The sequence below is a fragment of the Oculina patagonica genome, chromosome 13 (genome assembly GCF_052425735.1).
Source record: "Oculina patagonica isolate OP01 chromosome 13, crgOcupat, whole genome shotgun sequence".
Classification (NCBI taxonomy): domain Eukaryota; kingdom Metazoa; phylum Cnidaria; class Anthozoa; order Scleractinia; family Oculinidae; genus Oculina; species Oculina patagonica.
In genome coordinates, this window is record NC_135770.1 from 37,773,704 (window position 1) to 37,799,228 (window position 25,525).

The window sequence follows — 25,525 nt, forward strand, 5'->3', positions numbered from 1 at the left end:
GAAGAGCTTCTTTGTTCAGGAAACCGACGAGCTCTGACTGAATCTACTTAAAGCAAAAGGTAGAAATTCTGACTACACTAACACGAGACATTCAATGTGAAGAGTTTATTGAGGATGCGTCAGTCAGTCATCTGATGCAAAATGTATCCTGATACAGTCATCTGATGCAAAATGTATCCTAATACAGTCATCTGATACAAAATGTATCGTGATTACAATCTTGAATCTAGCAAAAACAACAGTTCGTTCTAAGAGTATTTTAAAAGTTGTGTGCTACGCCAGATACGAAAAACCACTAAAAACCACCCTTTAGAAGTGGCCAAAAATAAGTGGAAACGTATTCCTCATCTAATGCAGCAGCACGAGACCCCGAGAGAAAGGGTACTAAATAATCTAGAGCATTTTTCAATAGACTAGTTACAAAAGCTGAACAAACAACACTTTAAAGAAAAAAGAAAAGCAAGCGAAGACGAGGACTGACGACGTAGAATGACCTAAATCCCCCGCCAAAACCTATATATACCTAGGCATCCCATAACAACCCGCGAACCTCTCAACTGTGCCGTCAGAATAGTAATTTCTGTCTAATTCATTCATTCAAACGTCAGAAATTACATATTCTGACTACACTAACACGAGACATTCAATGTGAAGAGTTTATTGAGGATGCGTCAGTCAGTCATCTGATGCAAAATGTATCCTGATAGAGACAAAGAAAGGGAAAAATAATGAATGACAACAAAGAAAAGCTAAAAAAGCTACTCCTAAACAATTTCCAATACTTGAAAAACTCAATAAGCGTATTAACAGAAACGAACATACGACCTAACTTAGGTTAGCAAGAACCGTAACGTAATCACTTATATAAACGGGAAAACGTTCTACTTGCGTGAATTAAATAACGCCTGAAAATCTTTACAGGACAAGTATTCACTGTTGATTGTCTTAAAAGCTGATCCGTTTTACACACACGATTAACCACTTGAAAAACAAATGCCCTTGTTCTTGATGCGAAGGGCCTCTTCAATTCTGAAATAAATTAGCAACTGCCAAAAGAATACACACATGGCCTTAAAACGAGCAAATTTTCTAAATTAAAAGATTCTGTCAACAAGTTTTCAACAAGATATATCAGCTGAAATTGGTTCCTTCCTGCTTGTTAACCAAACTGGTTTCATTTAAGCCCTTGGCAGCTCTCCTTATAGGATGGACAATAGGACTATCAGCTAGTAGGTGAAGGAATCCCAGCCAAATTGTTGACCCACTGAATTTCATCAATGCCAGAATCCACTACGGAATGGGACCGTGTAGCGCACATGCCGAAGGTACAAGGTACATGCTAAGGGAACAAAATCACCCATGGAGCAAGCAAAACTCTTCTTTATGCATCAATGGTTCCTGTGGCTCTTGAATCGATGACTGTGGACTCCAGTCTAGAAGCTAGATCTCTCAGGGAGGTACCACGTAAACCAACGAGAGGCGTCCAAACGCACCCAGAAACATGAAAAATTGAAAAGGAAGATAAAGAAAATTGCATGAATTAGTAACAATATAAACACATGGAAAACGGGGAAAATCAATGGCATAAAATAACAATATAAGGGTGCTTACACATAGCTTATAGAACACAACGGGGCAAACTGCAATGTCCCTGGGAAGGGCAAAAACGGTACCAAATAAAAGAAAACACGAATCACCAGTATGGAACTTGTAACTATACTATCACGTCGCCGGGAGGCTTACTGTGTAAGACGCAATAACAGTACTCAAATACATGCCACACCGACGAGGGGTGCGCACAAACACATAAAAGCCACTAGGGGACTAGTAAAGTAACAAAAACGGTACCCAAATACAGGCCACACCGCTGGGGTTGGCGCACAGAAACAATTAAACGCCACCTGGGGGCTTTCAAAGTAAATAACAATAGAGTACCAAAATACACACCAAACCGCAGAGGGGTGCGCACAAAATAACATAAACGCCACCGGGGGGCTTCCAAAGTAAATAACAATAACCGTACCCAAGTACATGCCAAACCGCCGGGGGGGGTGCGCACAAAACTACTTAAACGCCACCAGGGGACTTCCAAAGTAAGTAACAATAGCCGTACCCAAGTACATGCCAAACCGCCGGGGGGTGCGCACAGAACTACATAAACGCCACCGGAGAGCTTCCAAAGTCAGAAACAATAACAGTACCCAAGTACATACCACACCGCCGAGGGATGTGGACAAAACCGCATTAACGGCACCAGGAGGGCTTCCAAAGTAAGTACAACAACAGTACCAAAATACAGGCCGCACTGCCGGGAGCTGCGGGCGAAATTACATACATGCCACCGGGGGGCTTCAGAGTATGTAACAATAACGATACCGAAACACATGCCACACCGCCGGGGGGTGTGCACAAAATTACATACATGCCACCGGGGGGCTTCAGAGTATGTAACAATAACGATACCCAAACACATGCCACACCGCCGGGGGGTGTGCACAAAATTACATACATGCCACCGGGGGGCTTCAGAGTATGTAACAATAACGATACCCAAACACATGCCACACCGCCGGGGGGTGTGCACAAAATTACATACATGCCACCGGGGGGCTTCAGAGTATGTAACAACAACGGTACCCAAAGACATGCCACCGCCGGGGGTTTGCATAAAAACACAAAAACGCCACCAGGGGCCGTCAGACTAGGAACTCTAAATAACGATGCTCACTTACACGCTAAACGGCCGAGGATGAACACAAAGATACTTAAATGTCACCGAGGGGCTGTTAGAGTAAGGAACAATAACCGGTACCGACAGGGGGTGTACACATATTAAACACCAACGGGGGCTCTTATTTTCCGATGACTAATCCTATGAGAAGGCGTCACTGGCTTCAGCACCTGGCTGGAGCTGAATCTGGGCAATTTGGCACTGTAACTGCAAGGAAATCCGTCAACAGAATGTGGGCCCCAAAGTTCGTCGACATGGGAGAAAACTTCATCATGTACCAAAAATTCATAAAAATCAACTATCCTGCTAAGGAAATCAGCCTGACAATTCAGATCGGGCGGTAGCCAGTTTACATCTAGCTGAATTTGGCGCTAGATAATTTTAACAGAGTTCCGATTGACAGTATAACTGAGGACTCTCTGACGAGATAAATGAACACCAAAGGCTATGAGCGCAAAGTAGATTGGAAAAAGACTCCCTTCGTGTTGAAACCTTTTGCGACTCTTGCGGTAACCAATTTCTGCGACAAACTAAGCTGAAACCTTGAATAAAAGCGCCGGAACCTGTTGATGAGGCATCTGAAAACAACGCTTTGGATGGGACAAAAGGAACTGGCGAGAATGAAACACCATATTAAGATCTCAAATTATCTCTGCAAAAGAAAAGCTCTTCTTTTCCTTGAGCGTGCACGAAAACAGCGGAATTCCAACGACGGCGAAAATTTATAATGAGATGCAGATATCTGGTCATAATTTGGGTAACAATCCCACAACTGGCAGACGTTGAAATAAATTGACCAACAACAGATGCAGTTCCCTCGAGATGAACAAAACCTGACAGCTCCAATTTGGCACAAACATCATTAAAATCGGAACAAAGCTTTGGATATTCTGGAGTAATTAGCAAAAATAAAACCCATGTGCGTGTCAATATTGTAGGCTATCCACAAAAAACAATTTCATTCTCGTGATTAATTTCAAATCCGCAGCGAGAAATATCTAAACGTCGAATCCGCGCCAACACCATCATACAAAAATATGGTGATTGAAAACTCTTGTGCTTTCCAATGCGTTTCGAAAGGCTTTAACGCTAGAAAGGCCAAAAGGCAAAACAGTAAATTGGAAACACCTTCAGTATAACCACTGATTGGCAAAATCCCACGAGAACGTCAAATATATCTGATGATCAAGAAAAATGCCCACATGATGGAAAAACAAAACAAAATAGACTTCCGAAAAGGCAGAGTAATGGTATGCAAAGCTTCACACTTAAATTCCTGGTTGTAGACAAGCAAATTGATGTGTTTTAAATCCAAAATAAACCTCTTCTTGCCACTACTTTAGACTGATTGACGATATCAGGCGGAGAAAAGTCGCGAAAGTCGCGCAAAAGTTCCAGGATAGCATCGCCGTGCTGATCGAGGTGGAGGCGTAGCGTATTGAAGACACTCCATGAAATCTGTTGCACCAAGATATTACCAATGATGAATGGATTAATTCAAATTCCCCTTAACTAGCAAAAAGTTGAGGGAAATCAACCGAACTTAGAACACGGATCACATCTTCAAGCTCAAAGTTTCTAGTTTCTTGGACTGAATCTACGGAAACAACTTCGACAAAATCACACGGGGGAATAACAAATGAAATGTCAAACTTACATTTGTCGTCGACCACTAGTCATCTGTTACGTGAAATACCTTGGATCCAGATATCGAAGAACGAAGTGCATTTAGATCTCCAGTGGCCAAACTTGCCGCAAGAAAAACAATTACCAGACCTTGATGGAGAGCCAGGTGAACGAGGAAAGGACAGCCGGTCACACTAAATACACGAGGAACCAAACGTAGAATAACTTCTGAAATTCTGAAGACCAAGATGAGAAGTCGACGGACGAGGAACCGAAGAAGAACGCTTAGGAGCTAGTCTTCTTGTAAACCACAGCAAGGCTTTCTCAGCTCTTTCTTCTGTCCTTCAGATCTTTTCGGTACCGCCTCATCGTCAGGAGGTTCATGTTAGTTCATGCTGGAAATAATATTCAACGGCCAACCGAACTCTGAATTGTCTGCTAAGACAAAGTAAGCTTTAGCCTTTCGGTGAGCATCGACCTCTATACGTACTGCATTGACCTTGAAATGCGATAAATCTTCGTCCAAGACATCCTGAAGTTTTGAAATAAATTTGTACTGGATTTCGTTCACTCTACGTCTGTTTACGTTTAAATGCCTTCGGCTCTTCATAGCTGCTCAGTCGTCAACGGCTTCTACACTAGAGCGATTAATGTTCTCCGCAGAATCTGCTACTAGATCTGAAAACTGACCTATGAAGGATTTGTTGTTTTGAACAAGTGAATCATTGATACAGAAAACCTGAATCTTCTTCGAAACCGACACGATAAATTCAAGACGAAGTAACAAGAAAAAAGAAAAGCAAGCGAAGACGAGGACTGACGACGTAGAATGACCTAAATCTCCCGCCAAAACCTATATATACCAAGGCATCCCATAACTATGGAATGCCGTTTGTATCAAAAATACTTGTTTGTCATATATAGGACTTTACTTTAAATATATGAATCTTCTCAGTTTTTACATAAAACTTAAGGCAAAATATATCAAACTTGTTGCAAAATATATAAAACTTGTTGCGAAATATAAAACTTGTTGCGAAATATATAAAACTTGTTGCGCAATATAAAACTTCTTGCAAAATATATAAAACTTGTTGCAAAATATAAAATTTCTTGCAAAATATATAAAACTTGTTGCGCAATTTAAAACTTCTTGCAAAATATATAAAACTTGTTGCGCAATATAAAACTTGCTGCAAAATATATAAAACTTGTTGCGAAAAATAAAACTTGTTGCGAATATATAAAACTTGTTGCGCAATATAAAACTTCTTGCAAAATATATAAAACTTGTTGCGCAATATAAAACTTGCTGCACAATATAAAACTTGTTGCGAAACATATAAAACTTGTTGCGCAATATAAAACTTTTTGCAAAATATATAAAACTTGTTGCGCAATATTAAAAAATAGGTCCGCACGGCGTACATGTGTCTAGTGCTGAGGTATTGAGCTTTATTATATAAACATCAGTGAAATACCAGGAATTATATTTTTCTCAAGCATCTCAGCGGTCCGGAATCCTCAATCCTTGAACCTGATTGGCTAATTGCGCGCGCTCCAGCGGTCCGGATTTTCCCATCCGGACCCCGCGTACGGACCGCTCACAGCGCGAAATCATTTTGCAGCTTTGGTCTAAACGAACACATGAAAATTTTGCTCTCCAAAATCGAAATAGCTGTTCACCAACCATTGTAAATTTGAAGGGACAAAATAGCAGTGGAATAAAAGGCCTCAAAGTTCTTCAAAAGGTGAGTATTTATTTCTTTCTCAACAAAATTGAGTTGTAGTTTACCGTTCGTAGTTTGCCGTTGTTTGTGCATTTCGCAATGATTTTCACGCCATTGCGGTAAACAGCACCGGTTTTTAGACTCCTTCTAAGAGTTAAACTGCCTTGTTTATCCGTCACTTTTCGCTTAAAACAGAGCACTCTTTGCCATCATTCATGGAAATGAGATTTTAATTATCACAGTATTGTGCCGTACGTAGATACTACGCATTTCATTCAGTTTGGCACTGTTTATCAGAATAAAATTCTGCTGGGAATCATTGCAGCGATTATTAATTTGTTCAATACAAGTGTGAATAGCTCGTAAAACTGCTTTTCAGTCAAAGAGTATTTTTGAGTCAAGAGAAATAGGATTAACACCCTGCAAGCAAAGTTTTTTCAAGACTTTTCAAAACATTTTATATCGGGAATTGTTCGGAAGCCGAAATCGATTTAAATGTGTTAAGTTTTGTGGCTTATGTGTGCTATATTTTATTTGCTTTTCTTGGTTCTCTGCAGTGTAAATTAAATATGCTGAACCTTTCTTGAGTACGGTTCATTTTAAACGAAGCTGTTTTTATTCCGAATTAAATAGCAAACAGAATTCTTCACTCTTGCTCGTCGATCGAGTCGGCCCCGGCTCAACATTGAAATCAAATCCGCGCGTATGCTTTTTAGAGAAATCTCAACTATCGCTCATCTGAATTCAAATTTGTGAAATCAAATGGTTTCAATTCTGGCATCTCGCAAAAGTAGCGCTAGCGGGGCCGTACGCTTTTCTAGTGGGGCCGTACGGCTTTTTCCGGCCCTGCTAGAGCAAGGCGTACGGCCCTCATACGGGACTTTTTTCATATGGTTTTCCAAGGAAATTGCGTGCGGGTCCGTACGGGTCATATGATAAAACATGTTATTTTCACGTGTGAAGATATGATTTTTTCGCGCGAAAGATTTCCTGGTATTTCACTGATGTTTATATAATAAAGCTCAATAACTCAACACTAGACACATGTACGCCGTGCGGACCTATTTTTTAATATTGCGCAACAAGTTTTATATATTTCGCAACAAGTTTTATATTGTGCAGCAAGTTTTATATTGCGCAACAAGTTTTATATATTTTGCAAGAAGTTTTATATTGCGCAACAAGTTTTATATATTTCGCAACAAGTTTTATATTTCGCAACAAGTTTTATATATTTTGCAGCAAGTTTTATATTGCGCAACAAGTTTTATATATTTTGCAAGAAGTTTTATATTTCGCAACAAGTTTTATATATTTTGCAGCAAGTTTTATATTGCGCAACAAGTTTTATATATTTTGCAGCAAGTTTTATATTGCGCAACAAGTTTTATATATTTCGCAACAAGTTTTATATTTCGCAACAAGTTTTATATATTTTGCAGCAAGTTTTATATTGCGCAACAAGTTTTATATATTTTGCAAGAAGTTTTATATTGCGCAACAAGTTTTTATATATTTTGCAAGAAGTTTTACATTTTGCAACAAGTTTTATATATTTTGCAAGAAGTTTTATATTGCGCAACAAGTTTTATATATTTCGCAACAAGTTTTATATTGTGCAGCAAGTTTTATATTGCGCAACAAGTTTTATATATTTTGCAAGAAGTTTTATATTGCGCAACAAGTTTTATATATTTCGCAACAAGTTTTATATTTCGCAACAAGTTTTATATATTTTGCAGCAAGTTTTATATTGCGCAACAAGTTTTATATATTTTGCAAGAAGTTTTATATTTCGCAACAAGTTTTATATATTTTGCAGCAAGTTTTATATTGCGCAACAAGTTTTATATATTTTGCAGCAAGTTTTATATTGCGCAACAAGTTTTATATATTTCGCAACAAGTTTTATATTTCGCAACAAGTTTTATATATTTTGCAGCAAGTTTTATATTGCGCAACAAGTTTTATATATTTTGCAAGAAGTTTTATATTGCGCAACAAGTTTTTATATATTTTGCAAGAAGTTTTACATTTTGCAACAAGTTTTATATATTTTGCAAGAAGTTTTATATTGCGCAACAAGTTTTATATATTTCGCAACAAGTTTTATATTTCGCAACAAGTTTTATATATTTTGCAACAAGTTTTATATATTTTGCCTTAAGTTTTATGTAAAAACTGAGAATATTCATATATTTAAAGTAAAGTCCTATATATGACAAACAAGTATTTTTGATACAAACGGCATTCCATACATAACAACCCGCGAACCTCTCAACTGTGCCGTCAGAATAGTAATTTCTGTCTAATTCATTCATTCAAACGTCAGAAATTACATTTTATGTCATTTGCGAATATACACGAACACGTCCTCATTAGCACGGTGGGATTTGGGTGTTAGTTCATTGGCGTAAACAACAAATAAGAAAGCTCATTCACTGTTTTGTTTGACTGTTTCCTTGCGTTGAATAATAAAAATGCAATCAAGTGATACATTTCCTACATTTTACAGTGCGGCTACTGTTACCGGGGTCCCCAGACAAAGTTAACCAATCACAAAGCACAACGGGAACAATAGATTCCAACATTTTTTATTTCAGCCAATGAAATGTCATGTTCAGAACAATGAAATTTCAATTTGTTCGTTCGCCACGAAAACAGATCAGTACAAATTTTGGCTATATGGTGTTGAGTTTTCAAATAACTTCGATTCCAACTCTTCTTAACTTGACTAGTTTTGACTGCACAATCTGGAAGGCAAATATCAGCGATGTTTATGAAAGAAATCAGCTTCAAACTATGTAAAAACAGGGGAAGCGACAACCGTACGGCGTATATCTCCAGACATAAAAGTGCGTGCCGGATTTGTAAACAACGAAAACACGGCTTGTTTGCTGTCGGATCTTTGATTTCGACCGTATTTTGAAAATTTGAGTTTCACGCGCTGGGTTCTGGCAGTACGATAAAGCTGAAAAAAAAAAAATAATTACCGGTACATTGTGTTGTAAAAGAGTAATTTAAAATTGTCTTCAAAGCAAAATGCGTAGCGTATTTGACTCTCAAACTAACTGCCGGCTGTATTGAGCACTTCAAAGGTTTCCTCAAGAACTCGCAGCAAGTGAAAGTATTTATTTCGGAAAAAAGTTTATAGCACGATTTCACTTGTATGTAAATCATTGTTGAAAAATAACCGATATTCCACTGAGTTCGGAATTTGAGCTATTATTTTCCCGGCAATTCAAAACAGTAAATACAACTCCCCGAGATAGTTGGGTTTTTATTTTTTCTGAGAATTCAAATCCGCCACGCAAATTACCCAAACATACGCGCGGTACGGCCGTTGCATTCACTGCTTTCATACATTACCGTACCCAAATTCGCAAGTAGCCAATCAGAAGCGCGATCTACTGTCCTGATATCCTACGATATCAAGTCACTGACCTGATATGCCACCATATCACGGTCACTTTGAAGTAAAGAAGTGTTACTGTACGATGAATTTGAAACGAGGTTTTAGCAATAAAACAGAACTTCGTAATTTGATTTAGCGGTGTTTGCGGTCGTAAATTAAAAAAGAGAAAAACTTTCCCGCCAAAACTAAACTTAAGCGCGCTCGTCAATTGCGCGATGTTTACCGACGAGTACTGAGACATTCAGACTGAAAAAATGAAGTCGGAATTTCCAAATTTTTCGCTTAATTTTTATTTTGAAATTTTAGAGAATGAAACTCTAAACAAAGGAGTGGAAAAAAAGGCAGAAGAGAAAGTAAAAGTGTTGAAGACCAAGTCAACACAATTTGCAGTACGTACCTTGCAAGAAGCATGCTTCAACAGAGCGATAAATATAACCGGATTTTGGCTGAATTTGGGTACGGTAAATACCTAATCGTACCTTTTTGTTACGCTTCGGCTGCATATCAGGCTCGTTTGGTCTCACCATGGGTATTTTGGCTCGACTGCGTCTCGCCAAAATACGAACCATGGCTCGACCAAACTCGCCTGATATGCTACCGAAGCGTACCAAAAAGGTACGATTAGGTATAAGTATGAAATCAGTTCTACCTCACTTGCATGACACATTCATTTATGTAGCATGTGAAAAAAACTTACATTTTTAAATTGAAAAGTCGACGATAGCTAACGCTCTATTCACAAAAGCTTCACGAGGGAACAAGTTTAACTTTCATTGTTCTGTACTCGACATTTCAATGGCTGAAGTAATGTTGGAATCTTTGGTTTGGTTTGGGTGACCCCGGTAACAGTCGCCGCACTGTAATATTTATTCTTATTTAAAGATAAAGGGAAACTTGAACTTGTTTTTCGGTGATGGAAATATTACCTTTTGGAAAATGAGTCTAATCCTCTTTATATTTTATTTTTTTTTAAAAAATTCACGATCCTATGGGAACGGTTAACTAAGCGACCTTGGTAGTTGGGGTGCAGGGAAAGGAAGGGGGGTGCAGGGGAATTTAAACTCAGTCCCACTCACGGCTTGTACGTTTTATTCCCGTGGTTCCCACCCCTTGGTGCTTTTTCTGTTGCACAATTTTTCCAAATAATCAATTTTTAAAATAATCAAAAAACACATAAGATAATTTTCCAGAAGAATAAAGCAGTTAAAAGATTAATAATACATATTTTGCCGAAGGATTTGTTTCCAAGAAACACAACATCTGTGTATACAATTGAACATCGCAAAAGGAGAAGATATCATTAAATCAAAATTAACAAATGAAGAGCAATTCAGTGAAGTAACCCTACATTTCTGTTCCTTAAATTATCCCATTAACCTAAAAAGGCGTCAGAATGAACAAATGAATTAAGGGTGCGTTTCTTTGAGAAAATCCAAATCCGGATTCTTGTATTCAAAAACGGATTTTGCGTTTCTTTACGTTTCTTTCTTTGCGTTCGCACTTTGTAAACACTGTCACACAGTAAGTTTTCAGGCGCTTATTTCGATCAAAATACAAAAACAATTCACGGTAAATTAAAAGGAAACGGTAGCTTGATCAGTATGAAGTGTCATTTTAAACTGGATGCAGGTTCTCTAAAAGAGCCACCATGTCTCTTGTATCCTTTTGAAATTGTCACGAGTTAAGTTTACAATGATCATTTCGCAAACATTCTTCGCTCTCAGAAGCGTTTTCGCCACATTGTGCTTGAGGCTAAAGCACTGTTTCGACGTGTGGTTTTTGTGAAAGATTTTGTATGCTGAAATGATTTAGCTAGGATACATTTGACGAAAAATAAATTTGTGCTGACATTTATGTTCTGTGCGAAATGAGTTTACGGGGTTGTCATGGCAAAAAAAATCCATTTTATTTGGGAGCAAAGTGTCCGTGTGATCTGATCAGTGATCCAATTTTGGATTTTCCCAAAGAAACGCACCGTTTCGCACCCTAAGTACAAGCCGTTTCTTGTCGAAACCAAGCTTGCCTTGCAGGAGTGGTGAATGTCATAGGAGTTGGTTAGAAATATGCCATATCACGGGATGACATATGCGTGTTGTAGACTGGAACACCACCAACAACTGTTGACATCTCGCTGTTATTACAGTAGAACCCCGATAACTCGAACTCTGAAGGGAAACGAAAAACAGTTCGAGTTAGCGGGTTTTCGAGTTATCGGGATCGATTGAATATTTAATTGGCAAATTTAATAATTGATAGTATTACTGATTGTTCAGCTCTTTCGTATACAGTACTGGTCAGGTACTGGTCGTATACAGAATGGTGTAAACTTATCTGGTCAGAAACTCTAATACGACCATACATTTTTATGATAAGAGTGGAAAATGGCTGTCAAATACTTGATCTGTTCGTTGCTCTAATCAATGGGCTCCGTGGCTAGCTTTCCTGCGTGCTGGCGGGAGTCGAGTGCGAGTGCTCCCTTTTTTTCCCCTCCCCCGCCCCTTCTACTCTCCCTCCCCCCCCCCCCGATCCGTGGCGAGTTGCAAGAACCGGAATTCGAGTTATCGGGGTAAATTTGACCCAAATTTTAATCAAGGGAAACGAAATTTAGTTCGAGTTAGCGCCGGGGGTTTTCGAGTTATCCGAGTTCGAGTTAACCGAGTAAAAATGACTGAAAAGTGGGGTCAAAACCAAGGGAAGCGGAAGTTCGTTCGAGTTAGCGGGGTTGTTCGAGTTATCCGAGTTCGAGTTACCGGGGTTCTACTGTATTTCCAAAAGTTTCAGTTAAACCAAAATTACGGCTAAATTAAAACATCAGCACCCAACACAGAGCCTAAAGTAATTTTTAATAAACAATTGGTGTTAAACTAGTTCCATCTAGGCTGAATTTCAAACGTCTTCTCTGGTTCCATGTCAGTTTGCAGACAGTGGAAATCAAGGACCTTGTCACCACTCCGTGATGTGTCGGTTGAGTTCCATGTTCGTTTGCACAATAAGGTATATAGTGAAAAGAAGCAAGAGAGTTGACGACGGCCAACCTGCAAAAACAAGATAGCACCTTAAAATATATTCTGTTTCAATTTAGAGAAGATGACACAAAGCAAAGTGTGTCTCATACGAAGTAACTCTAAGTATTGCCCCCCACTCCCCCCTCCCCCCTACGCCCTGGATTGCATGCTAGCTCATTGTAGCCTGATAAACATGTGGTCATTACTGAAAACATCTTCAGCGAGCCGGTAGAGCAACGTAAGACGCGTTTTTCTCTTCCGTTGTTGTTTTTCACACCTACCGAAAAGGAAGATTCTCTTGATGTAAAACCAAACAGGTTCAGATCCACAAAGAAACACCAAGTTACTAAGAATAAGACAGGTCAAGGTCACAACACCAAATATGGCGCGAACTCGGCGCGAAGCTGCTGGAGATAGCTTGTCCTATAACAAAACAAAAAGCCAAATATGAACATTTTTAAGGACCTTTGTTAAGGATCACAAGAACTTAGACATTTTGTTTAAACAAGGAAACCCACCTCCAGTCGTTTAACAGAAGGAAGCATCAACACAATGCCTGCCACAGATTCCACCACAACCCCAAGCCAGTTAGGAATGAACCACCACATGGTGTGCACGTGACCACCATGCCATAACCATATAAAGGCAAAAGCAAGAAACGAGCCCGTCATTTGACGAATAACACCCTTACGGGACCCTCCTAAGGGCACATAAATGTACCTGCAACCAATAGGAAATGGCTGGTTACTGTCGTTTCCAAGTACAAACGTTCAGAAGCTGAATCAAAAGGGTAACAACAAACTTTCATTTTAAGAGAACAAATTTCTCAACCTCTTCATCCAAACGTTAAGACCCCTGTCGAAGTACCTGGCAAATTAAAAAAAAAAAACAGAAATATCATTAAGGAGTTGAAACGGTTTCACAATGAAACAGCTATATTAATTTTGGCATGCTTTCGAAAAGCTTACAAACAAATAAAGATAATAAAAAACCCGACAATGATGGTTTTCAAAGTGTATAATACTCAACAAATGACAGGATCCCATTAGAAACGAGGACGAGTAACAAAGGCGAGAATGCAAACAAATTACAATATGGACAAACTTGTCTTCGTGGATTCTTTTGAAATTTTACAGACCCTTTTGCAACATGTACAAAGAATAATTTTAAAACAGGCTTCTGTTTCAGGTAAGTTAAATCTAAAGAAATTTGTGATACTTTAAGAGGAAAAAACAGTTCAGTGCACCCTTTACGGTCGATAAATCTTTGTAATCTTTGTATTCCAATCAATTGTGAGTTCAACCTCATGTCACTTTGGAACGTCACTCACAAGAACCACGGGTTCATGTGATTGTTTTCCCGACGATTAGAAATGTAAGTCCTCTTCCATTTCCCCCACCTCACATGTACAACTTGCAACAAAATATTGTTGCCCTGCACACATAGTTTCCCAAGAATCTCGAGATTCGAGGGAAACAAAATTAACTGGTTTCCCGAGGGATCAGTCATTAAATAATTTTTTTATAGCACTAGTAACGAAGACTTAGAAAAACGGTGGTCGTTCGTCAACATGCGCGGGCAACATTACACTGTTACCCTCTGACGTCATAGATTTTGAAATGTTGCCCGCTCAGAGACTTTTGGCGGGAAACAGTTTTATTGTTAGAGGTCATGTGACCTCGAAGTAGCCAATGAGGGCGCGCTCTTTTGGGGACAAAATTCCAGCTATATAGCAATCCATGATGTTACTTACTTCCACATGTCTGTAAAGAGCCATAACGTGGTGACACATCTCGGAGGCAAAGGTACTTCGACCCTGTCCACTCGCGCCAGCACTCCTGTACAGCAGTAGAACACCTTGTACTTGAGCAGGAAGATGTTCAGCTGAGAGTACATGATCCCAGTCAGGGCCCAATTAGACAGGGACGTAAATAAGCTGGGGTCTTGCGTAAAGGCTGTCGAGTAGAAAAAGTGTAAATAGCCCTCCAGGAAAAAGTACCACCACAGTGTACGGGCTGTGTCCTTGAGGAGCGACTTGATTTCCTCGCTTGAAAAGGACTTGAAGGGTTGATAAAACTAAAAAGACAAACACACACGAAGAGAACTATGTATCAAGCTTTTCGGAGGGAAGGCCTGGCGCTCAGGTTAAGTAAAGTGGTTCAATACTCTTAATAAAAATCAGCACCACACCCAAAGTTTTTATTTTTTGTTAACACGTATTAGACGGACACTAGCCCATTCCTCAAAAGAGTCCGCTTACTACAAGGTTGACTCTAGAGTAGTTTATATAACTGTATCTCCAAGAGCTAAATGTCACATGGAACAAGTTTTAATCAATTTATTGGCACCCTCTGGGTTTTACAGCGCGGCATTGTATAGCTCACTGTGTGATATTGCAGAAAACGCGCCAACAAGGAGTTGGTCACGCCATACTGTGACGTTGGAGGGGCTGGGATGAAGGAAGGGGTAAGGGCAATTTAGAAGCGCATTTGTAGTGTGTCTTCTAGGATTTTTCTTTAGTGGGGAAAGGGTATCAATCAGTTTATTTTATCAACTATACATCCAATCCATCCAACCACTCAAATTTCCATTCAAAAAGAAAAAAATTAAGCTGGCGTTTATCAAAATGAGAAAGGCTCTTTGATTTACATTACAAGATAAATTAAAAACCACTTACCGTTTTCTGAAATGTATCAAAAGTGACAACTGGACCATTAGCAAACAACGGGAAGTAAAAATTATACACCAGCAGATCCATGAGTGAGTAAGGCTTGACAGGCTTGTCCTTTTCTACCTCACGTGACCGCCATACATAATCCATACCAAAACTAATGCAACGAAGGTTCCCCATCATGGACACAAACAATGTAAAATTCTTGATTTCTAAGTTGGTGCTGAGTAGCTCAAGCTGGGTGAACGAAAAAGGCAAAAGAACGAGTTTGGAATCTTCCTTTACAGCCGTTATTGCGCATGGGTTGTCACGCAACACTCAATTACACGAACGAGTGTTGCGTGACAAGAAGACAACGACGGAGAAGAAGGTTTATAGCACGTTTTTAAGTGTTTAACCGAAGTAATGAGGAGAATTAGACCTGTGGCCGTAAAAGTGGACCTACTTACAAGTCTTACATAAAGGAGTCGATGATAAGAAAATTTTGGAGGAGTAGCAATTCGTAATCGTTATAAGTTTCCCTTTTTGTAAGCGCAAGTTCCCAGATACACCAAACACTACTGAGAAATTACTAAATAGCAGTAGATAAGTAGACTGAAAATTAACTGGATTATGTCCCTACTGTAAACCTAGACGTCCAAAATGACCTAATGCAGTGGCCAAATAGCCAAGACATTATTGTCACTTGTTTTCACGGGAGCTTGCGAGGAGCTCGCAAATTCCCTTGGGAGACTTAATTTTGGCGATTTCAGAAAAACCGTTTAGAAAGGCGAACACATTCTATGAAAAAGGTTGATCCACATTAGCAAAGGGTAGTATACAATATTTTTAAAAATATACATATTTTTAAATAAATAATTGAAGGTATTAAATAAGGCCGCGTTAAGGCCATTGACGGTGTATAATATTTTTTATATTGCCCAATTTGACGTTATTCCATTATTGTTTTCGTCTCCTCACTCACAGTCCTCACTCTCATTATTTAATATCTTTTTATTTATTTTTTTTTTCTGTTGTTGTTTTTTTTTATACCGAAATATTATATTTTTTTTATCAATATCTTTTTTTTTGTTCTTTTTTTTGGACACAATATATTTTTTCGGGTTTTCTTTTTTCTTTTATTCTAATTTGACGTCTGAGACGAGCCTTGGAAGAGATACTCATACAACTGAGGTTGTTATGCATAAATATGTCTATCATATCGTGGTGGTTGGTCTGATGCCGGCTTACCTGCCAGATTTTAGCTGCGTTGGTTTGTAGAGAAAGTACAATACCAAGAGTGCAGATCCACAAGGCTGGGATCGACTTGAAGATAAAACAACACGTGTAAACTAGCAGGCAATGACCAACCATAAACAGGACTGGTAAAAAGCCAAGAGAGTATAGCAGAAAGCATAGAGTGAACATCAGACAATAAGACTGGTTTGAACTGAAAAGGAAATTAAGGGAACAGTTAAAATTCAAAGAAGTTTCTACATGTAATAATGTACACGGGTGATCACCAGATATACGAAAGTAGTGTTGTAGTCTTTGCAAAGAAGAGATAAGGCGTTTCACGGTTTCATAATTATTTTTAACACCGAAAGGAATAGGGCAAACTTATGCATACATGTAGAGGCTATTATTCATACAAAAGGCTCTAGCTCAGTAGAAGAACGTTAAGGCATTTTCTTTTAGGCATGTATAGTAAACCCTTTTTAAGACGGACACCGTGGCCGGCTTTTTCTTCTGGGGTTCTTTTAGGTTCGATTTAGGTATGTAATGTGTAAAAAGCAAAATGTCTACGGAGTACGTAAAAACTCGTCAGTGGACGGCAAACGTATTCAGCTTCAGAAGATTCTCCCTTCGACTCTCGCTCCTCTGTCAAGAACTGTAAAAATATTTATCCTTATAGAAGAAAGTCAGTGCAGCCTGGGGTTTTATAACGCATGCATTTAGAACTTACAGTACATCTTAAAGTTATATATTCCAATGGAGATCACGCCTAAAATGTGGTCAAGGACTCGTTTGCGAGCCTCCAATGGCATTTCCTTTTGATTTGATTTTTATAGTATTATTGTCATTGTATTGTACAGTTTGTTTTATTGATTTTTTTGCCATGAGTTGTAATAAATTTTAAAAATTGTAACAATACTTATCAATACTCAACTGTTAATAGGTCTTAATATTAAAGAGCCCAAAAAACAAATTCTCTACCTGTGGAAGAAATCGTGAAAAAATCAGTCCCCCGATCGTGTGAAGCAACATTGCGGGCATCAAGGATTTCATTGCACTTGTCCAAAATTCCCATTCAAAATCAGTCACATCCTGGAAACAAACAAAAAATCTGTTCGTCCTAAAGCTGCTCTAACTAGTCAGAAAAAAAACTTGCGTTCTTTCGTTTTTCTAACCAATCAAGAACAACTCACGCGTTTTCCAGCAGGTTGCTTATTTTTGCACAGAATTCGGCTCCTTCTTCGTGTAGAAGCACAGAACACGTCACAATTGAATACTGCCTCGCAACCCTATTGTTTTTATTATATTCCTCGTTCTTTTGTCCTTTTGTTCTCTATTGTTATAGGTGAACTGTGTCTTCTACACGAAGTAAGAATTTTTTTTTTTTTGCCCACAATTCTGTATTAGTTTTGTTCCATTTTACGACCGACTCGCAGTGTTTGAAAACAGAGTTAGAATCACAGACTCAATGATGAAAACCTGTTTGTGGCATGAAATACGCGCTTCCAGAAGACGCGCAAGGTGTCACACATTTGCCATGTTTCAATTTGAAAGGTGTTGTCTGCCGAATGATTTCTGTGAGGAGTTCGAGCAATATCCTATCAGGCTAAGGGGTACGGAACAGATTGATTTGCACTCCTAACAACAAGAAGACGTTGTATTGGTGTAAACGGTTTTATCGATTTTCTTGGACTGATATCCTCGTTGGTGCAGTCCGTGATATCTACTGACCCTCTGTCTTGTCCTCAGGCGCTGTTGCGTAAAAACAGACCCATAACTCCAAGCGTACCGCGCTCCAATCAAGGAGGAGCGCCTGGGGACGAGTCAACAGACAGTCAACAATATTTTGTAAATTCGTGACGTCACAATGGCTACGCGCATACAGACAGTGGATCCGGTGAGTTTACCCCTCCCTCCATCCTGGTTAGACGCAAAAATGTTATATTCTAACCTTTTTTCCAAGAAATTGCCATCCTTCTTTTAAGTCTTCCTCATAGATTTCATCTTTATGGTCTGTGAAAGTGTTGTTACAAAATTAATCTACATGTTCATACATTTCAAGATGCTCTGAAATTTCCAACAATAGGCTGATCCCCGCTACAGGTACACTGACTTTTTAACAATTATATCAACGACTTTCCCCTTGACTGACCACAGGGATATGTTGGAGAATACAGGGGAAATGCATAGAATCATTATCTTTGAGTAGCCTGTAGGCAGAAATTCAAGACTTTGTTAGAAGTTAAGTTCCCCCTCTGCAGAGGGGAGCAGGGATGGTGCAATGGTGGGAGCGCTTTCCTCCCACCAATATGCCCCAACTTTGATTGCTGGACCCGGTGTATTGTGTGGGTTGAGTTTGTTGTTGTTTCACATCCTTGCTCTGAGGGTTTTTCTCCAGGTTCTCCAGTTTTCCTCCCTCCACAAAAACCAACACTTCTACAGGGCTGCAAATAATTTTTTTCACTTGAAAGGATGTATGTCCTACTAAGACACCATCTTGGTTGGACGAAACAAAATTGTGGTCGGACATCACCAAAAACAAATGGTTGAATTTTATTCATTGTTGCTGTAAAATGATTTACGATAAAAAAATTGTACGGACATCATGTCCGACCACACTTGAGATTTCGTCGGACATGAGCAAATTTTGGTCGGCCAATGTCCGATGACCGACTGTTATTTGCAACCCTGCTTCTAAATTTCGATCGGGAATCCAAGGGCCACGTACAGGTTTGTTAGTCACAAGACTATTAAGTGCTACCCTCATATAATTAAGACGATTTATAAATGGGGATTATTATTTGCAATGGAAAATGTAAACCAGGTGATTTCCTTGTATAAAGATTCCCCTTCCCCTGAGGAAAAACATTGAGATGGCTGCACCCTCTTTACAGTCCCCCAAAGTCAATCCAGATATCAACACCTGGGGAAGCCAGTGACATGTGCATAACAGGGGCGAACCAGGATTTTTCTTTGGAGGGGGTGCACCACTAAGGAATGGCATAACCGACTGGTGATGTCAACAAATTTTAAAAGCGAATACAAAGAAGGTTATCTCAAGGGAGGGATGCTCACCCCCTGCACCTCCCCCTAGTTCTGCCCCTGCATAACACTGATTTTGTATCTTTGATATCTGACCCATGCAGGTTACCCTGCAAACAGACAGATTTTCCAGCCGATTCTTGGTGTTTCAGATGGTGTCATCACAAAACAAAATATTTCAAAAGACAATAAACAATGCCCTAAAAAACCGTATCACAATAGCTAAACCAATAATATATTCAGCGACACCAACTGCAGTTTCAATCCATCTGCATTAAAAGGCTAATGCAGGTTGTGATCACTTTCTTTCTTAGCTGGGGAAGCTGCAAGCTTTGTTTAAGGCAATGGCTTAGGTTTGAAATGTCCTCAACAGTCAAGCCATTACCCCCTTTAAAGCCCCTCTTCCCATCCTCAAAATGATTACCCTTAGCTGTGAATATTTCAGGTGTGATCTGGGATACTGGTAAATTTTTTACATAAAGAAATTAAAATTGGTCAATTTGTAATTATTATATGGATCTTCCTGCTTGGGTTAATTTATGGCACTTACGGTATTTCCCTCTAACCCTATATAAGGCAGTAACAAGTTCTTGTGAGAAGAATTTACCATAATTAGCCTTTCTTTTTACCTTGAGAAGCTCTGAAGATGCTATACATGGCGTATGATGACAGTGAAATCCACAACACCCAGTACAGTGAAATCTCAAGGAAAGGCAAGGGACCATGTTTCTTGTTCTGATCTGTTTTATTCCTGTTGCTATCAAGGTTTTTCATGTCAGCCTGGGTAGACATCTAGCAAAGAAATAGAGGGTAATGACAACATATCATTACAAAAACAGACAATTCAATCACCTTACACAGAGTACACCGAGAGAGACATGGTGGCTTAAGAGTTAGCGTATATCCAACATAAAATTTATGTCAACTGTTCTTTTCTTCAAATTCCATTGGGAAAATTCACTTCTGCATTCAATTCCAAAATGTTCATTTCTAAAATATATGTGACAGTTTCTCTACAAATACAAAGTGCTAATCAGCAGTGGTGGATCTAGGGGAGGGGTCTGCCCCCCCCCCCTATTTTCAGAACAAATACAGGCCCGAAGGGTCAAGAAAATCTTTTTTTCAAGAGTGCCCCCCTCCCCTTATTCGAGGGTCTGGACGATTGGGCACCCCCTTATCTGAAGCTCTAGATCCGCCACTGTACAGGGCTTAAAAGAACTTGAAGTTTGCTTGCCTAGGGCAGTGGCAACCAGTTGCAAGCTTTTCTAAGTTTATTTTTGAAACCATGATTTATTTGGCAGACAGATTACCAGTGAGCATTCAAAGTTAACTTGTTGACCTGGAAAATCTACTTGTTACGAACCACCAGACAGGACGGAAGATTATTTGTGGATAATGTGGGATAATGTCCTTATTTTACCTATAGTCTATAGTGATATTATATGGCAACAAAGAGGATAACATCGATTTCGCTACAGTATGCAAAATAAAATCTTCAGTTCTGTCTAAGGTTATGTACTGTACTTTTTGGTGAGAAACATTTAGCATCAGATCTGTTTTGTGAATAATCAACCCAATGGTCCACTTCCCCCATATGGGTACCCCAGGGGTAACAGAATTATACCCCTATACCCTGGGAATTATACATACACTAAATAAAAAGCAAGATCAAGAGAGGAGGACTCAGTCTGTATTTGATGTCACATAGAAGCTCTTTCAAAAACCCTTGCTACAACTAAACGGTTTGTAATTGAGGACTTTAATAAACCCGGAAAAATGGTAGCAACTCAAGGGTTTGATCTCTTGAGAAATCTAACCCACAAAAACGCGAAGAATAGTTATTTTTCTCGATCTTCCTTTTCCTATACAGTAGTAGAGATTTAGTCCAGTCATCTCCATTGAAAAGATGCTTTAACAGCAGAAGACTTCTCATTTGATGAGCAATGATAAATAGACACATCATAATAAACAAATCTCGAAAGTTAATTTAGCGCGAAAATCCTGACTCAATGGTTTAGTTCTAAGATTACCAGTTATATCGAACACAAGAGAACTGTTTACCTCTTATTTTCAACAGCAAATGGAAGACACCCAGCTGATCCAATGTTCCTTGTAACTCTTGGTATTATTAGTAGAGGAATCACGGATTTATGGTCGGATGAGTCGACTGTTCGTGTTAGTATGAAACAAGATCTCTCGCAAAATTCACAATCGATTAGTGTTGTATCAAGTGAGCTTAGCTTACCTACTCTTGTAGTTCTTCGCATACTTCTTTCATTTACATCTTACAGTATTTAAATCAAATGGAAAGCGGAATATTAAAGAAAATCACAGCCGCTTACTCACAGCTGAACCCACATTCATCAATTTTTAGTGACTTCGAGCGACTTCCGGTTTCAGCTGAGCAAACATGAGGCCGCGGTAACCAGCCAACTGACCAGCGGCCTTGCATTTTTGGCGGGGAAAATAATGAATGATAAGGAATCACATTTCATCTTCCTCTTTGTGTAAATTAAAATGAACATCTTTTACTCATGATTGACACTAGAGCTCCGGCTCCATTGCATCCCTCCCCCCTGGAGGTCTTTGGGACCTTCTGAAGTGTGATGTATCGAGCGTTAGCCTGGCTACCTAAGACCCCATAAGGAGGGGCCTGAATGGGGTAAAAATGGGAATTTTTCACTGGGAAAATATTATTTTGTCACTGGGACTGGAATTACAAACAAATCAACAATAGGAATGGGACTGATTGATTTGAAACAAGTAAACAATAGAACTGGGAATGGGATTTGGAAAATCGGGAACTATATGAATAGGTTGGGAAATGGGATTTCGGCAAAATTTGGCTGGGATAAGAAGCCGACAACTGAATTGTCCTCATTGATATCAACATGCTCAAGATACAACTCAGCCCATCTGGAATGGATTGGGTCTTTCGGTTTCCATCGTTTTCTGTCCACTTTGCGACTTAATGGCAAGTTTGTTGCTGTTGTTTTTGTTTTATTTTTTGTTCGGTTGTTGTTGCTGTTGTTATTTCCAGTGTTTATATATTCGATTTATGTCTGTCCAGACCACCGCTGGCAAATTACAAAATAACTATCAACCACAAAAATTGAATTTAACGTTAATTTATTTTCATAAAATGCTTACAAAATAGAAAATACTTGAAAATAGTTAAAATACATTCCATAGATGATAAAAACTATTACTACTACTACTACTATTGCTAATATTTATTATTATTACTTGTAACCTGAAAAAATAACCTACAAAACTTTACTAGATTTGTTACACCTAAAAAAAACAAAGGGAGGAAATCTTTCGGCTTAAACCGTTGTATGTTATAGGGGAACTGAACAATTGTCGTTTACGTTAAATTTCGTTGAAGCACTAAAATAAATAACGGTTTCCCGGATTATCGAATCAAAATATAGCACAGAGCCTCACTCCCGAGTTCTCCGACAATTGTCTTGCCAAACGTCGTCCCAGTGCTTTCTACGCGATGGTTTTCCAGTGAGCATACGATAAATCATGCTCAGTAACTTCGGTGACGTCAACTACAGGCTCAGTAAGTCTTAATCTGCGGCCCTCGACTGGTTATATATCCGAAGGCTTCCTTCATTTACCCATTGGCCCAATCGGTGAAACATTTTGCCTTTTACAGCATGTGCCCGCGTCACTCTTCCATCATCAAAAAACTCCGCCTCCGTCAGACATGAGGTGAGTAAATTCTGAAAGCAAGGTAAAAAGCGGAATTATCAAAAGTTGCGACTTAATATGATATGTTACAATCGAAATTTACGGGGTAATTCTCTTTCCCGAAGCTTACAATAAATCAAACAATTAATTAGTCCATTGTTTATCTATACACAGTGCCTGAGAGCCCAGGCTGCCTTTTATATAAGTTTCGCCAAAGATCTCAGGAAGCGAGGAACTCTCATATGAGAGGGACGGGATGCTCGCTGGAAAATTTGAAAAACCACTAAAAGAGAACAATCTGGGCGTGGTTCAATCTTTTTGTGACCCCTAAAAGAAACCATTTTTAATGCCTTAAAGTACGACGGTGTCTCTAAACGAGATCTTGACGGCTAAAAAACTTACGCTCTGTCCAGAACACCCAAAATCAGACCAAAATCTTTTTAATTTACACCTCTGAGCAAGACGACGAGCATCCCTGTATCTTTCAAATAGGAATCCCCCCAGGAAACGGAATGCACCCTGGCTAGGAGCTAGTGAGCTGGCAAAGACGTACGTGTGAAAATTGAACGTTTCTTATGTTTCTTCGCAATACGGAGGATTTTTAAACCGACGGGCTCTCTCAAGAGTTTTTAAGACTGGATTGGTTATGGGTAGGGTCGGCTTGACCTATATACCTAAGGCCGGTGGATAACACCGGCCTTAGGCCTTTCAAACTGACGGGCTCCTTCAAGAGTTTTTATGACTGGATTGGTTATAGGTAGGGTAGGCTAACAGCTGAAACCTCATCAGCAACTATCAAAGGCAAGAATAAAATCTGATGAAAGCTGCTCGTCATCTCTGCGATAAGCAGTGCCACAGAGTAAAGAATACCATTGTTTTATTTTTGTGAGTATTACCTTCGAAAGTTATCTTTCTGTCTATAAGAAGACCAGTGTCTTTTAACATTTGCTTGAGTTCGTCACAAGGGATTTCTGTAATCGTAAGACCCATTGCTTCCCTTAAATCACGTGACTCGATGTAGCCTCTGTTCTGCGCGTCAAAAATGTGGAAGGCAGTCAAAAGGTCTGCCACTTTATTCTCAGATTTCGGAAATTTTTCTTTTTCGCTGGTATCGTTCAACTTTACATATCCTGAAAACAAATAGATAAGATATTTATAGTGATCATATCCTCTTTACTATCCCTAATACAAAGTGGCGGATGGTTTGCGAAAAATTGGTTGTGTCACAGCCTCGTTTACGGCGCTTCTTGCTTCGGCAGCCTACTAGGCCAGTTCCCAGGCCCTCGCAGGATACAGACTCGGAATTGAGAAATTCTTGGCTGTAGAAAGTCACGTGACGAATTTGTATTTGCTTTAAGCAAACTAACTGATTAATTAAACATCTAACCATCCATAGCTAGCATGCGTCGTGAAAATAATCGATATAACTTTGGCCTCTTTTACAGTGTAAGAGTAAGCTGGTTTAATAACTGCGAATCGCTTAAAAAAGACGCTGAGTCTGGCATGGTGTGACAATATTTTAAAAAATTTTCAACAGTTCATAAGGTGAATCATTTTACTTAAGTTTTCTATACACGCTGGCAGGCAAAAGGCCATGTGCTCAAACTGTTTGTGAAGTTATTTTCCGGCCTTGGCGGAGTACTTAGAAAAGAAAAAGTCTGACAATCTTACCTCGAGAAACCATTTTGAATCAGTTCTGGGCTTCGATTCAGTCTTTCCTTTGTTTTAGCAGTCTCAGTTCACGTAACCTGTTATACTGTTATGAGAGATGATGCATAATACTCATTTTTATATCCTTACAGGTAAATACTGCGGGCCGTCATAGACTAATATTTGTTATGACGCAAGGGTGAGATCACTAGCGTTTTTCTTTTTTGTTTATGCTGCATTGTTTTAGGTCGGTCCGGTACACAAATGGGCCACGGGCAACCTTTTAATTTACATTCCAAGGATGAAATGTCCCTTTCACTACCAAACTGCGGCTCGATGCGGCATACTGGGAATCCTTGGCAAGAGTCGAGAACTGAGTAGGCTGGCATGTTTTTCAACGTTGAGAGTATTACGTGCTTAGCTGTTCACATTAAATTTGCGGTCAAGGTGTTCGCATTATAAATTCAGCGTCAATTATTTCACCTGCTGTCAATAACAAATTTTATCACGTCCATCTAAAATAAGCCTGTCGAACTGGTCAAATACTGGAATATTATTTAAACAATTAGATCACTCATTTTAGATTACCCTGTTCAATTTTTTCAAGTTCTGTTAAATATATCTTTTTAAAAAATAGTGAAATATTTATTACATGAAAGCTGCGCAATTACCCGCAGGTAGCACTGGTTTGATCAGCCTGACGTCATCAACATTCGAAAGCCCCGATTATGTAGAACTGAA

At 39.1% G+C, this 25,525-nt stretch overlaps 2 protein-coding genes and 2 long non-coding RNA genes across 4 annotated transcripts; 1 reads left to right on the forward strand and 3 right to left on the reverse strand.

The window, feature by feature from the left end:
• Window positions 1-642: 642 nt before the first annotated feature.
• LOC144634257 (uncharacterized) lies at window positions 643-3,198 on the reverse strand. Its single transcript, XR_013567174.1, has 2 exons — window positions 1,989-3,198; window positions 643-1,901 (listed from the first exon to the last, which is right to left on the reverse strand). It is a non-coding gene; the product is annotated as an uncharacterized LOC144634257 (long non-coding RNA).
• A 9,130-nt stretch (window positions 3,199-12,328) lies between these two features.
• LOC144634901 (protein-cysteine N-palmitoyltransferase HHAT-like) lies at window positions 12,329-21,810 on the reverse strand. The gene is made up of 12 exons (XM_078493945.1): window positions 21,497-21,810; window positions 20,065-20,227; window positions 18,345-18,406; window positions 17,375-17,485; window positions 16,895-16,903; window positions 16,409-16,597; window positions 15,185-15,415; window positions 14,261-14,583; window positions 13,339-13,374; window positions 13,026-13,227; window positions 12,789-12,930; window positions 12,329-12,537 (listed from the first exon to the last, which is right to left on the reverse strand). The coding sequence occupies exons 2-12, from the start codon at window positions 20,225-20,227 to the stop codon at window positions 12,446-12,448; spliced, it is 1,560 nt and encodes a 519-aa protein (XP_078350071.1). The 5' UTR covers window positions 21,497-21,810; the 3' UTR covers window positions 12,329-12,445.
• On the forward strand, window positions 18,346-21,179 carry LOC144634902 (uncharacterized). The gene is made up of 3 exons (XR_013567278.1): window positions 18,346-18,496; window positions 20,074-20,148; window positions 20,737-21,179. It is a non-coding gene; the product is annotated as an uncharacterized LOC144634902 (long non-coding RNA).
• Window positions 21,811-23,047: 1,237 nt separating the features above from the next.
• LOC144637231 (calcium-binding protein E63-1-like) lies at window positions 23,048-25,476 on the reverse strand. The gene is made up of 3 exons (XM_078496358.1): window positions 24,806-25,476; window positions 24,031-24,264; window positions 23,048-23,166 (listed from the first exon to the last, which is right to left on the reverse strand). Exons 1-3 carry the CDS (start codon window positions 24,816-24,818, stop codon window positions 23,126-23,128), a joined length of 288 nt encoding a protein of 95 aa, XP_078352484.1. The 5' UTR covers window positions 24,819-25,476; the 3' UTR covers window positions 23,048-23,125.
• Window positions 25,477-25,525: the final 49 nt, after the last annotated feature.